At 30.5% G+C, this 16,104-nt stretch overlaps 1 protein-coding gene across 1 annotated transcript in view; it reads left to right on the top strand.

The window, feature by feature from the left end:
* Window positions 1-16,104, top strand: part of LOC129908264 (homeobox protein 2) — a 40,622-nt gene that overhangs the window by 11,633 nt on the left and 12,885 nt on the right. The window contains exon 2 of the mRNA XM_055984646.1: window positions 3,361-3,649. Within this exon, the coding sequence (XP_055840621.1) occupies window positions 3,507-3,649 (143 nt within the window). The 5' untranslated portion in view covers window positions 3,361-3,506. The remainder of the gene's footprint in view (window positions 1-3,360; window positions 3,650-16,104) is intronic.

The raw sequence follows: 16,104 nt of genomic DNA, 5'->3' as shown, positions 1-16,104 counted from the left end.
ACACAATTTTTTTAGATACTTTCGTCAGGTAATGAACGAAGGAAAAAGGTTTTTGACAATAATTCGATTTTTAAAGTGTAAATTTTCTGAAAAACAACGATTTTTTTCTTTGAGAAGCCGCCATTTTGTCAAAAATCAAAATTTTTACTATTCCTTCGTTCATTACCTGCATTCGTCTATCCTGAAAATGAATCTTTTGGTTTTTTTAATTTTAAGTGACTTGGATCAGAGATATCTTGCTCACCGCCAGACACCTATTTTTTGGAGGTCGTCTAGGAAATCTACTACAAAAATAACGGAACCCATTATTTTTTTAAATACGCAGCGAATTATTTTAATACATTAAATTTGCTTTATGGATATGTATTCTTTATGTTTATATAATTAAATGCCTCCTCACAAAAAATCCACAAAAAAGAAGGTTTTGTTTGCACTTACAACTAGATATAACCCCTTTAAGTAATAGAAACAAGATTGATATTGGAATCGACAGATATTGTAGAGTAGCTAGATTATTTGCAATGTCCCCAAATCCAGATTTTTTAAGTATATTGAAAAAACAAAGTTTGCAGTATTCATACATACATACATACAGCTGTGTTCAAAATAATAGTAGTGCCTGCAACAAAATAACATTTGTTATATTTACGGTGCTTCTATGGTTAAAAATTTAATTTCTTTGATGTCAAAGTTTGTAACGGTCAATTACTAATAAATGTATCGTAATTTTAAAATGAAAAAGAAGGTGCCAATTCATTTTTCATTGATTTTTGGTTGTTCTTTCGAATTTGACCTGTTCAAAATAATAGTAGTTAAAGTTATTTTTTAAGAATTTAAAAGCGGTTTATAACTTAGAATATTTATTTTTGCTTTAAAAGTAAGTACTCATATAATTTGAATAATTTTTCAACAAAAAACGATTTGTTTCGGTTTTAATCTATTTAAAGTTCGAAGAGCAAAACACTGCAGTTCGGATAACAGAAACTTATACGAAAGCTGTTTCAAGAAGGGAAAACCTACTTGGAAATTCAAGTTTATATTAGGATGCTCCCCTACAATGGTAGCCAATGCAATAAAGTCAACGAAAGACCCGAAACGCGCGGTAGAAAAAGAAAAAAGACCGCCGTAGATGACAGGCGTATTGTCCAGACGAGCAAAGTTGAGCCTTCTGAACGTTGTTTCACATCCAGAAGGCTTTAAGCCTGGATTGCAGTGCAGTGAACATATGGAGGCGAATGTTAGACACTAATTTGTACGCTTGAAGTCCACGAAAAGTTCCGCTGTTAACAAAGAAATATGTTAAAATACTTAAATTTTCGACCCTACATGTTTAAATGTTTCCGTCGTATACTTTGGAACATATTCCGTATTGGGTGGACGTCGGACATATTGTGGAGATCCAGTACCACCAAAGGGGACAAATATGCTCTCATCAGTAAACAATATGTTACGCCATTACTTTGCTGGCCAGTTTATGTGGTCTTTTACAAACTGGATACGCTTTTTAACATGTTTCGCTGAACTTTTCGTGGGCTTCAAGCGTACATATTAGTGTCTAACATTCGCCTCCGAATGTTCACTGCACTGCAATCCAGGCTTAAAGCCTTCTGGATGTGAAACAACGATGCAGAAGGCTCAACTTTGCTCGTCTGGACAATACGCCTGTCATCTACGGCGGGCTTTTTTCTTTTTCTACCGCGCGTTTCGGGTCTTTCGTTGACTTTATTGCATTGGCTACCATTGTAGGGGAGCATCCTAATATAAACTTGAATTTCCAAGTAGGTTTTCCCTTCTTGAAACAGCTTTCGTATAAGTTTCTGTTATCCGAACTGCAGTGTTTTGCTCTTCGAACTTTAAATAGATTAAAACCGAAACAAATCGTTTTTTGTTGAAAAATTATTCAAATTATATGAGTACTTACTTTTAAAGCAAAAATAAATATTCTAAGTTATAAACCGCTTTTAAATTCTTAAAAAATAACTTTAACTACTATTATTTTGAACAGGTCAAATTCGAAAGAACAACCAAAAATCAATGAAAAATGAATTGGCACCTTCTTTTTCATTTTAAAATTACGATACATTTATTAGTAATTGACCGCTACAAACTTTGACATCAAAGAAATTAAATTTTTAACCATAGAAGCACCGTAAATATAACAAATGTTATTTTGTTGCAGGCACTACTATTATGTTGAACACAACTGTATATTCAATATGCTCTACAAAACATATTGGGTCATGAGAAAAATACAGTCGACTCCCTCTAAGTCTAATTTCCTCTAAGGTCCAATTTATTCACACTCCATTAAATTTAAAGTCGCCATTAAAAAAGGGAAATTTTAAAATTTGTATGCGATTTGACAGTTTTATAATTTTTAATGGAGCCTTTAAAAATAATGGAGAGTGAATAAATTGGGCCTAAGTCGAACTTTTTCACCATTTTTGATGAACAATTTTGAAGAAAATTTTTTAAATAAATCCCTCTAACTCGAACCGATTTTCGAGTCCCGTGAAAGTTCGACTTAGAGGGAGTCGACTGTATTTTGATATTTTGTATTTAAAAAATACAGAAGCCAACAAACTAAGTTAAATAAAAAAAATCGGCAGAAACGACGTGTCAAGCTTTCTTATTTTTGCTCTCCAATAACATACAAATTATTTCAAATACATTTTATGTTGTTTTTTGGTGAACTATTTCTCAAACATCGAATTTCACGGTTTTATATTTCAAACGTCCATACGTCCAGCTGCAGATTTTTTACATTTTTTGTTTGTATGTATGACTTTCATGTATGTATTTACATATTTACATATAATATCTATCGATTCCAATATCAATCTTGTTACTATTCTATTATCAAAAAGCATATGAAAAATTACAATTTTGCTTTTAGTTTTTTTTTTCAGTTTTCTGAGAAAAGACAAAGTGTTTTTATCCCCTTTTGAAAAGTCTTTCCTCAGGTGTTAGGCGCAAAACGCAAATTTTTATTGGTATGAATGCGACTTAAGGTATCAACCGTGGCCAATTTTAAGGCTATCGAAAAGATGAAATACCTCTCATTTTTAACAACTTACATCTTGTTTTGAAACGTCTTAATAAGATGAGACAAGTCTTTCCCGATTTTAATAAAATAAGTATAAATAATTCATAACTTCTTCTGGTTCCATTATCTAGACACTGCTCATGTATGATAAATATTAAGCTAATTTTCCTGATTTAAAATTTTACTTTGATTGAGTTGTGTTCACTCTTAAGTCCAAAAAAAAAAAAAAAAACAATTTTCTTGTAGGCATTTTAAGTCAAATTAATTAAAAATTTTGTCGTTTGTCAATTTTTTCTTTTCCTTTCGTTTTGTAGGAGAATACTTATCTTTCTCCCAGTTGATCTCTTTAAACTTATCCAGCGTCCAGCGACCGAACAACCACATCGTCGGCGGGACTCAAAAAACTTCAACTCTATTCGTGTTTAATGTTATTTGCAAATAAAATATAAAATAACACAAAATGAGCGTTATTATTCGATTGCAAAACTTGCCATGGTCGGCAAATGCCTTGGACATTCGAGGTTTCTTCAGAGGACTAGCTATACCCGACGGTGGAGTTCATATTGTCGGTGGTGAAAATGGAGACGCGTTTATTGCTTTCAGGTATCTATGTGACTAAGTTTTAATATAAGTATTATTTAATTTTAATAAGTTGAGGCGAGATCATGCTTCCTATTGCCGATAATGTCCGATGATAGGTATATGGTATGGAGTTGAAATAATTTAACGCATGGGTCGGTCGATATATGATAATTCAATGTCAACACAAAAATAAAATTAGAAAAAAATTATATGAGAAAGTTTAAACCGCGTAACAGGAGATTCAGGTAAGTCGATCCGTCTCCTTGTACCTGTACTCGAATGTAAGATTATCCAATTTGATAACTGGAAGAGACTTCAATAACAAAAATGAAGACACAAAATTCAAGTAGCTTAGAGAGCAGGGAAATGTTTACTTATACTCTTTTTGTACCCGAACTTGTGTATGTAAATAACATATTCAGAAGTTCAAAAAGTATTTTAATTGGCATGTGTTTATGTTTTGAACACAACTTGATAGGAAAACCTTTTACCATATCATAAACGACTTAAGTATATCGTGACTTAAGGTAAGACCGCACTCGAAATAACCACTGGTCTGCGACGGAACTGCGTGGATGTGAAATCTATTTTTAAACTGCATTCAACACGACAGTTTAGGTGCGTTTTAAAAATAGACAGTCCTACAAATCAGGAAGGAATTAACTAGCTTTGACATTGTGGTAATTGAGTTACTATCCAAAGTAAAATCTGTGACGACTCTATACATTCTCTCGTCTGAAATCCCTTTTTTTTATGGCAAATTAATTCAATCTGGTTTAAGATCTGCACAGACAAATAATTTTTTGAATATTTGTGGCCCGGCACTATAGGGGTTAGTTGGCAGGTAGTTCCGCGTCGCCGCTTTGGAGTTCCTTCGAGTGTGGGATTCCCTTTGAGACTGAAAATGAAAAGATGTCATAATTAACTCCTAACCCATTTACTTTGGTTATAAATCCAAAACTAGGTAACATTATTAACCCCCACAGTGGTAGATCTTCTCATAATTACATTTAAAAAAAACGAGGTTATAAAATTACAGCTTTTATAAAGTTAAAAACCAAAGCTACATACAGAAGAGAAAATTTGTACTTTATCTTTTGTAGATCAAGGATTGATTTTTTTCTGGCAGGACTATTAGGAAAAATGTCTTTTTTTAATTAAAATATAGCAAAAGCTTTGCTTAAAAATTCGAAATTTTTGCCATAACCTCGGAGATAAGTTATGGCAGGGTTAGGTTAAATTAAGTCACTCGAAATTAAAAAAATCCTGATACAAAATGAACCTTTGGGACACAATAAACTCTGTAAGAAAACTTTCCTTATGATTAAGACTATTAAAAAACCAGGAAAATATTTACCAGATCAAAAAGAAACTCTAAAACAAGAACACTCTGGAATTCGACCTAGTTTCAGTTGACCTCCTATATTACAAGGAGAACGCTTAGTAAAACACTCCTTGCATTGTTTTATTGTAGGAATTAGATGCAAAATCCAAATGTGAAATAAAGTCAAAAAAGCGAAGAAGGTTAAAACTTGGAATGATAACTAAGAGCCCCCGCACACTACAGACTTTCTATCGGCCGATAGTTTAGTCGGGTTGGGCTCCTAGTGTGCGCACAGGCAGCCGACTAAACAGTCGGGTCGCTAGGAAACATTTTAGTTTGAAGGCAATTGTGTAGCAAAACAAACTTTTTTTTCGATCAAACAAACTTTTTGATCGGCCGATACTTAATCTTTGTAGTGTGCGCACTCTCATATATTTTTATTCTGATTAAGAGAAGAGACCGACTAAACTATCGGCCGATAGAAAGTTTGTAGTGTGCGGGGGCTCTAAAACATAATCTTAAAGTTTTGTAAATAAAAATATCTTTATTTGCACATTCTGTCTAGGCTGAAAATATGGACCTGCACCCCTTTTGATGCATTACCCTCAATTTATGCAAACAAAAAAAATAAGGATGAAGCAAAGCTTAATTTGTGCACATACAACAGATTAATTAATTTAACAACTACTAACAAATTTGATTTTGGCCTTTGAAATTTACGTTGGTAAATTACAGTACAGTGTATTTATAAGCCGAGTTTTATTGGTACCCAATATTTTACTGAGTAAACATTTTATACTGTAAACAACAACAATTGATTGCTTTTATTTATTTATTAATAATCCTTATTGTTGAAGGGTCAAAAATGTATAAGTTTAGAAAAAAAAATTTGTCTGTAAACCAACAAATAAAAAACTTATTTATCCTTATCAATCATTTGTTGTTGTTTCCCGTGCAAAATTTTACTGAGCTAAGTACTGAGTTACCAACAAAACACAGCTATGATGTTCATATATCGGTGACCCAGCAGTTTGTAACACCCTCATATTTTTTTTGCTCATTCCACAGACAATTGGCTGAATATCATAACCCTGTTTTTTCGCACTCGTGAAATCCACCTTTTGGCCGCCATTTTAGATTTTATTTTTTATTTAAATCTCGACTTCTGTTCATCCTAGGTAAAAAAATTAGGATTATGATATTTAGTCAATTCTCTATGGAATGATTAAAAAAAATTGGGGGTGGTACAAACTGCTGGTTCAAAATATAAATGCACTGTACTACTTTGTCCAATAAGAATTTAAGTTGAAAGGGGAGGAGCCATCTCCGAGCACCAATTTTTGTGACATCAATGGTAGATTAAACAGCTACATAAACAAAAACTAATTAAAAATCTAACTTTGTATGGGTTTCTCTCTTTTTGAATAAAAATGGATGTTTATATTTACTCTAGAACAGTGTTGCCGGAGAGAAATATTAGATGGTAGTACGGCAGAAAAGAAAGGGGAGTATTTTGAACAAAATAAGAGTACAGCCATTTTTTTGTCTTGAAATTTTGTTTAGTTTTATTTTTAATAAAATATATTAAGTTAAACATAAAAAACAAAACATAAATAAATAAATTATTAATTCAAATAACAAAAGTAATAAAATATCTGTCTTATGGTAGATAGCTTAATTTATAGTAATATTATTTTTTTAGAATAAAAATATATGTATTAAATACATTAAATAGAAGTGGTTTTGCAAAAATCAAGGTATTTTGATTATATGGTACCTAAGTATAAAATGATATAAGAAAAAAACAAATATTATTTTGTATACGCTTTTAAAAGTTGTTTTGAAGGATTCCATTTGTGGCAATCAACTCTATTTAACAATTCCTTGCAACTCATAATTGCATTTATTATATTTACTTCCAATCTGTTTCGTTTTTTATCTTTGATGATAGAGTTGGGAAGTTGCTAAATATAAAGGGTCAATGCCTTGAATATGTTTCAGAATTTCGTCATCAAAATCGATTCGCTGTGAAATTTGAGCACACAGGGTCTTATAATATTCTCGGCAAACACCTTTAAACTCAATTATTTCATTTATTTCAATTTTGTTTGTTTTAATAAAAAGTTCAGCTTTAGCCCCAACGTATACAGAGTTAATATTTTTTAAATAAATGTCAGAAAAATTCGGATTAGAGAGAAACTCGTCGCTTAACACATCCGATTTGATAAAATTTTGTAAAATAGTTTTATAGAACGTTTTTACGTAAGGCAAAAATTTATGAATCCGGACGGACTGAGATTGAAATTCTAAGTTTAGCTGCTTAGTCAACTGGAGAACATAGGACAGAAATAATAAATACAATTTTGTATTATCATTTAGTTCTTCTTGAATCTTGTGAACAAGATCTAGATTGTTGTAAGAAGATTCAAAAGAATTCTCCAAAAAATAATGTAATAATGCAGGCCACTGTTTTAGCGTTCTTGCCACAACCTGTTCAAGAGCTAAACACCTAGTAAAAATTCCCTTTGAAGGTAAAAGTGCATTAAATTTAAAGTAAATTAAATTTATTTAGGCTGACATTACACTTTACTACAAGTGTAAAATATTTTATGTCATTAAAAAAATAGGAGTACGAATGTGAAAGGAGGAGTACGGAAGTACGGAGGTGCTGAAAGTAGCACAATACTCCTATGGGAGTACTTTCGGCAACACTGCTCTAGAATATCTTTAAAATTACTTATAATTTGAGTGGAGACATAAAAGCTATTCACGAAACGGTGCAACTTAGGGAAGTTAAATGCGAAATTGAATTTTTTCATGAAATTCTGAGTGCTTTTTTTTTATCTGCAGCAACATTCAAAAATAATTAACAGATTAAGGCAAATTTTACCCTATTCTATAGAAGGGTTGTAGATATCAATAAAAAAAGTATTTGAAATTAAAAAAATGTTTGTTGCAAATGAAAAAAAAAAAAAAAAAACTTGTACATACAATGCCAATCGAAACATTATTGCATTTAAGGGGTAATAACACCTTGTAAACCATGAAATCGAGCGTCATTTTCATCGGCGTATAAAACAAAGAAGAAATATTATTTTCTTTTTGTGTTTGTTTAGTTTAATTAAGTATATTAATAGGTAACAGAATAGGCTAATGTTAAGTTTTTTAATGATGTGAAATTTTTTAAATGGCGGTGTAGTTGATAGTTGATAGTGATAGTAAAATCCTGTGCTCCCATCGGGCGACCAACTAACTCCTACAGTTTTTAACCGATTGGGCTGAAATTTTGTGTGGATTTTTTTGAAATATTAGTTTTTGAAGAAATGGCATTAGTTTGAAAAAATTATTTCATTCCAAAAACAAAATTCGTTGAAAAAAAAGACTATAAAATCGTTAAATTTTAATATTTCAAAAAAATCCTACGTACTTCACTAGAGAATAGCATTTTTAAGCTCCACACAAAATTTCAGCCTAATCGGTTAAAAACTGTAGGAGTTAGTTGGTCGCCCGATGGGAGCACAGGATTTTACTATCATCCTGAACTACACCGCCATTTAAAAAATTTCACATCATTAAAAAATTTAACACTAGCCTATTCTGTTATCTATTAATATACTTAATTAAACTAAACAAACACCAAAAGAAAATAATATTTCTTCTTTGTTTTATACGCTGATGAAAATGACTCGATTTCGTGGTTTACAAGGTGTTATTACCCCTTAAAATCAATTTTGTATTGCAAATAAAAAAGGCTTTTGCAAATAAAAATAGTTCGCATTAAAAATAATTTTTTTAATTTAAAATAGATCTTGTGTGATAAAGTATAAATATTATTTGCATACAAAACAAAATGTCTGCATTAAAATTTCTTCCATAATATTTGTCGAATTTCTAACAAATTTGACCTTTCAATGGATATGTATTATCAAAGCTAATGTAAGGCAAAATAAGTCAAAATTGTAATAAACAAAAATTAAATATATATGTTGTTATTACATTTTTTTAATGCAGATAACGTTTGGTTTTGTATGCATTTTTTTTTTTCATTTGCAATAAATATTTGTGATGGATTGCAATAAAAAAATATTTTTTCATATAACCCAGTTCTATAGTATATTTCAATAGCAATAGGGTTTGGAGGAGGATATAGTAAATGTGCGAAACTTTTGCAAAATGAAAAAAAAATGTTGCAAGAAAATGTTGCAATTTTTAGCAATGATATACAGCCGTATCGGATTGTGAATCAGAAAAATACTTGAATGATATTTTATTCAATAAGAAGAATGAATATAAGGTAAAAACAAATGAAAGTAGAAAACATCAGGATACTTGTATTGACTAAGTCCATCAAGTAGTTTAAGCAATCACTGCTTTAAAGCTTAAATGAGCGGCAGCACACAACAGGTAAGTGTAATGAATTTCCGAACTTGGAAAGGTTTAACAAGAAAAGATAAAGTTTTATTTATTTTTCTTCAGAAGTTGAGACGTTATAATAAGCTTATGAAAGTAAACATTTTTAATAGGTTTCATGAAATTATTCCAGTTTCATTTTTTTAATAGGTGAACAAATCTATCTACATTCTGGTTTTATTGTAATACATATAACTATTTAAAAACAAGCTTACATGTAACGATGTTTAAAAAATAATAATTAATTAATACAGTCATAGCACCTTCCCAACCCCCCTCCCCCGCACCTTCGTTATAATAAAAAAAAAAAAAGAAAGTGAATCATGATTCATGAATCCAGCTATCCAGTGTTTTACTTAGATTATGAAACAGTTTGCATTAAAAAGAAATAAAATGCACGACCGTGTCGCACGTACTTGCTTTTATGGTAAAAGTAGGTAGGTCTCAAAAAATCAGGAAAAGTTATAGTTAAATTTAATAAAGGAATTTCGCCAGCAATGTAAAAAATATATAAAATCTGTCACCCCTATTACGATTGTCAACTTTCAATTGATAGTTGATAAAAAATAAATTTCGATCTCTTATTATCTAATTTGCAAAAAAAATTTTAAAACAAAGAATGATGACAACCATTTATTATTTGAAATGTAATTGAAAAATTCCATTCAAAAAATGACCAATTTTTCCCCAAATTACATTTTAAAACACCTAATTTCAGTATTTATCAACTATCAATTATTGATAGTTGACAATCATAGGGGTGTGTCTTTTAAGTTAATGAAACACCGTTTTAAATTACTTTTATCACAAAACAAAGTATATCATCTAATTTCATACAAGTAATCAGATGGTATACTTTGTTTTGTATACTTTGTTTTGTATTTTTAGAAAAAAAAAAAATTTGAAAATCATAAGAGTCGTTTAAAAAAAAATAATTTGTAATATATAAAAAATTTTCCAATACCTATAGAGCATGATTCCAGAGCCGTCAGACATAACTTACTTTCTCAAGAATAAAATATCTGGAATTACGTAGTGCTAGTACCTACATACCGTTAGTGTATGGATACCGGCTACCTTGTGCCGATGGCCATTTTACCGGTAACAAGTTCATAACCGAGATAAAAAATTTTTTCTTAAAAAATCTGACTTTTTTTATAGGTAATTTTTCCATATTATTTATTTTTTTGTACAGAATTTGTATTTTTAGAAGTATGTAGTTAGGTGTTGACTTTTAAAAGATAAAACAAGCTTAATTAATACTCTTAAAGTAATAACACTGTGTTATTAAATTAAAACAAGGTTTTTAAATAAACGCGGGCGGAGACCTATCACGTTTTGTAGAGCTAGTTGCACTGATTACGAAACGTTATTAAAAAACTCAATAACACCCCCAAAATCGGGAGTTAGGGGCAAAAAGCGGTTTTTTGTACCTTCACCCATTGAAAAAATTCTAGCTTCGTCCAATTTTTACCCATTTTAGATTTCTTTATGGTTAAGACATTCAGACCTTTTCAAAAATGTATAAAATATGTGGTTTGATTATACCACCTAGAATTTATAAACTGACAAAGTTCAAAAATTCCATTTTTTTCGTCATTTGCCCAACTTCGACATCAACTGTTTCCCATTTTTTCTCTGTATGATAGTGAATATCATGGATTTGGATTTATTTTTGACATTTCAATTTCTTTACATCCAGATATATTTTTTAAACTAGTGAATAATATGGCTGTTAGGCATAGAACAAAAATGTTATTTTGGTACGTAGTAGGATAAGTTGGGCGCCAGGATTTGATAATGGGTTTTTGTAGAGGAGTTCAATACAAACATTTATTTCTATGGGAGCGGGTCTATCTTCCCCCGTTTAGGTGGGAGGGGCAGTTTTCTAAAAAAAAAATTATTAAAAAACAACGGCAACACTTACAGTAATAAATGATACCATTTCCGAAAGTCAAAATTGTACATTTAATTTTAATTTTTAAATCAATATACAGGGTGTCCCAAAAGTTAACGTCGAAACGAAAACGGTAGATAGGGTAGGTGGTGAAAGTTATCAGAAAAATAATAAAAAAAATCGCAGCCATATATTTTGGGAGTTATGGGCATTTGAAAAAAATTCGAAAACATGGTCACCCTGTGACAGTTTTTCATGTGCCGTGACTACAAATCTTAATTTTTCTCATTTTTTTCTTTTGTTACGGAACCTTGAATAACACTGCTATCAAATGCATTCAAAAATTTTAACTCAGCTGCATCAGTTTTAAAGAAAATATTACTTTTTTACCCAACTTAGTACTAAAATTTTTTACATGACTCTAATTCAATGAGCCGTAGTGTAAAAAAAATGCACTACGATGTTTCGGAAAGTTGCCTCAAAAGTTGGTGTGTTCAATTCTCTTTTCAAAATGGTATAACATTGTTGGGAATATTTCATAAATAACCGAGATAAATTTTTTTTTCTTAAGAAATCCGACTTTTTTATGAGGTAATTTTTCCATATTATTCAAGTTTTGTACCCTTTCAGAACCTTTCAGAATACAAAAACTTAAATAATATGGAAAAATTACCTAAAAAAAGTCGGATTTCTTAAGATGTTTCGGCAAGTTGCCTTAAAAGTTGGTGTGTTCAATTCTCTTTTCAAAATGGTACAACATTGTTGGGAATATTTCATAAATAACCGAGATAAATTTTTTTTTCTTAAGAAATCCGACTTTTTTATGAGGTAATTTTTCCATATTATTCAAGTTTTGTACCCTTTCAGAACCTTTCAGAATACAAAAACTTAAATAATATGGAAAAATTACCTAAAAAAAGTCGGATTTCTTAAGAAAAAAAAATTGTATCTCGGTTATTTATGAAATATTCCCAACAATGTTGTACCATTTTGAAAAGAGAATTGAACACACCAACTTTTAAGGCAACTTGCCGAAACATCGTAGTGCATTTTTTTTACACTACGGCTCATTGAATTAGAGTCATGTAAATTTTTTTAGTACTAATTTGGGTAAAAAAGTAATATTTTTTTTAAAACTGATGCAGCTGAGTTAAAATTTTTGAATGCATTTGATAGCAGGGTTATTCAAGGTTCCGTAACAAAAGAAAAAAAATGAGAAAAATTAAGATTTGTAGTCAAGGCACATGAAAAACCGTCACAGGGTGACCATTTTTTCGAATTTTTTTCAAATGCCCATAACTCCCAAAATATATGGCTGCGATTTTTTTTATTATTTTTCTGATAACTGTCACCACCTACCCTATCTACCGTTTTCGTTTCGACGTTAACTTTTGGGATAAAACTCTTCAAATACCTTGTGGAATCCATATCGCACGTTGAAAATAATAGTTTCACAACTCAAAACGATTCTTCAGAATTAAAATAAGAAAAAAATTTTTTTTTTAAATTTGCTCTCTAGCGACTTAATTTAAAATCGACACTTTTTGAGTTGTGACACTATCTTTCTCAACGTGCGATATTTAAGAAAATAAATCGAAATCCAAACTTAAAAATTTTTACAGCTGACGCAAATCCGAAAAAGTGTTCACTTATCCAAAGTAGGTAAAATACATGCGCAAATAATTTCTCTAACATTAGTCTGATCGCAAATAACTGCATGTAAACAAAGTTGCCAGCGAATTTTAGAGGCAAGGAGCCGAATTTTAGAAGTCTTGGAGCCAAAAATCGCCAATTTCAAAAATTGTTCATAAAAACTCATAATTTTTTTCAAACTTCAAATTAACTTAGATATATACATTATGATAATATAAACAAAAAATATAAAAAAATAATAAAAAAGAAATAATACTCGGTATTAAATTTATCAGACGTCAAGTTAGATTCTTCAAGTGGGTCAAGTCCATTTCAAATTGTGTATTATTCTTAACTTTGAGAAGCTTTTTCTCAGAAACTAACGGAACTTTTGAAATAAATGTTTCACAGATCGATAGCCCCAAAATATCTTTCTTTTATTTTATTTGATATAAAATGAAAATCTTAACTTTTAAGACCCTTAAACATCCAACCTAAGGAGAAGTGCACTTGACCCATTATAATTCTGAACGCCTCATAATATATGAATGAAAATGGAAGTAGGTACATTGACAATTGCGCTTTTCAGCAAGACGTCAGATTCTACTTCGAAGAAGTTTAGTTCTACTTCGAAGACTTTTAAGGCGTGATCATAATAATCAAGTTCTTTCGTTATAAAATTTTTTAATGTAGAAGGAGCCAAAAATCGCCAAATTGAAAACTTAAGGAGCCAAATTTTGATAAATCGGGAATCAGAATTTGAAGGAGCCGGAGAAAACTTGAAGGAGCCGGTTTGGCTATAAATAGCCGGTCCTGGCAACACTGGCAGCCATGCAAATATGAAAGCACCCAGAATATTTAAAAATCAGTTAAAGTTTGGCTTAAATAGAGTTATTTAAAGAAAGTAACACCCAAAACTTAAAAATTGAACGAAAACGAGAAAGCTACCTTACATCCACAGTATACATTAAAAGGTAATATCTCTGTTTTTTTTTACAAAGGCAAATTCATTCTTTGTACAGATGCCATATTGTAATTTGTAAATGATATTTTTAAATTACACTCAAATACCTGCCTGACTGAAAATTTTTGTATGTTGATATAGACTACATGCAATTTCGAATAGTTTTTGTAGGAAATATGTAACTTTAAAATAGTGTCATGTTATTGAATCATTAGATATAAAACTGAAATAATAAAATATGAAGCAAAACGGAACAAAATATGTCAAAAAAACTATGTTTAAAAGTTTCAAACTAATAATTTTATTGATGGAATATCAAATTGATATTTTCCTAAAAGAACACTTATCTCATCTATATCGTCGACCAATAAATTCCAAATATATGATGGGTTTTTCGTTGACTTAAAACAGAAAACTTTAAAGTCCAAAATCTTTCTTAACTGAGCAAACTTTGAAAAACTAAGGACGCCATCGTGTTCAGCATACTCGAATAATTATTTTCAGTACATATTTTTAAGATATGTGACACTACATTATACACTTCTGCTTAAATTTATCGCACATCCAATTTTTTTTACAGAAAAGTCCTATTATAACTTTATGTCACAGACATGGTATAAAAAGAGAAGGTATGATCATTAGAAAAAACTCAGTATGGAGAACTGTCAAAACTTATGGCTACTTAAGGTTTTGACAGCTCAGCCCATTGAAATTGTTGTTGTAAACAAATTTGTCTTGGAAATTGTTGTTGCTTTTGACTTTGCCAAATGCCAAACGTCAAAACCTTATTACCCCATTTTGTAAGATGGCGGCTCTAATGATCATACCTTGTCTTTTTATACCATGTGTCACAGACACAGTATCATTAATCCAGTTAAATAAGGGTTTCACCTCGGAATGAATGCTAATAGAAATTTTTTTGCTCAATATCTTCGTTTTGGAATTCTATAACATACCTCAAAAGTCTAGAAAAATCTAATGTCCGCGAGTTGCGATTTTCAAGATCAAAGCGCGAAAGGAGATTTTTAAAATTAGCAATAATAGACAATGGTATTATGTATATACACTAGTGTGGTCCACGTTATAAGGCAAAAAAATAAACTATATAATTCATTAGTTCCCCACCCATTATTTTGCTACAGACATCAATACCAACATATGCTGAAAGTTTTAGCCTTCAAAACTAAAAGGAAGAGGGCGCTCATCAGCTTTGGAATATTAGACTTTGTTACCCTTACCTTACCCTTAATATCTGATTATATCGTATTAGGACTTGGCTTGAGGTTGCAATTTGGATTAAACATGATAAACACGCATGTTCCCGACAACCAAGTAAATGATTTTCACGTTTCTTTGATTTTGAGTCATTAGCTCGTATTTCATTGATTAATTCTGTTTTGATAACTTTAAGCAAAAAATACTTACAGACGAATTTAAATGAACAAAAATTATTATCTGTGAAAATATCACTTAACTATTGGTTTTTTATGAAAAACTTTACCACATCATAACTTAATTCACTTGATAAATCAAAACAGGAGTTAATTACTAGGCATGAGGACCCAGCTATACCAGCATCTGAGCAAAAACTTTGAGCCTGTTGAGCGCCCACTTACACTTCACCTAAAAAGCTGAAATTTCACGTGTGTAATACAAAACACATATGCAACCAATTTTTGAGTGGGGAACAACGGAAATGTAAAAACCAAAAAAGTGGACCACCCTAATATACACATATGATACATGTCTTTGAGGTATTTTTTAATGCTGATGCCAAAAAATCTAAAATCAAGACAATCTGACGTCTCTGAAAGAAGTTATACTAGTTTTTTATCTGTCAACCCATATTATTATAACAGTTGCAAACTTACTACCGAAAAACCCTTAAAAGTTATGGTAGAGGAACCAAATTTTGCATGAACGTTTTCATATCCATTATTATTAGGAATCAACAAAATGCAATGAAATAATTGCACGACTGGGGTCGCACGTACTTGCTCTTATGCTTAAAGTAACTATAATGTTAAAGCTTTTTATTCAAGAAATTTAAAATTTGATATTTTGAAGAAATTTCATAAGTAGTATAAAAAAATTAAATCTGTTTTTATAATTAATTAATCTCCGTTTTAAATTATTTAAAAAAAAAAAAAACAAATATGCCAATTTATTTCTTGTATAAAAAGGTATTTTTAGAAAAAAATTTTCAAAAATTGTAGGAGCCGTTTTTTAAAAAAATAATTTTATATATA

The sequence above is a fragment of the Episyrphus balteatus genome, chromosome 2 (genome assembly GCF_945859705.1).
Source record: "Episyrphus balteatus chromosome 2, idEpiBalt1.1, whole genome shotgun sequence".
Classification (NCBI taxonomy): domain Eukaryota; kingdom Metazoa; phylum Arthropoda; class Insecta; order Diptera; family Syrphidae; genus Episyrphus; species Episyrphus balteatus.
This window is presented reverse-complemented; position numbering and strand designations above follow the sequence as displayed.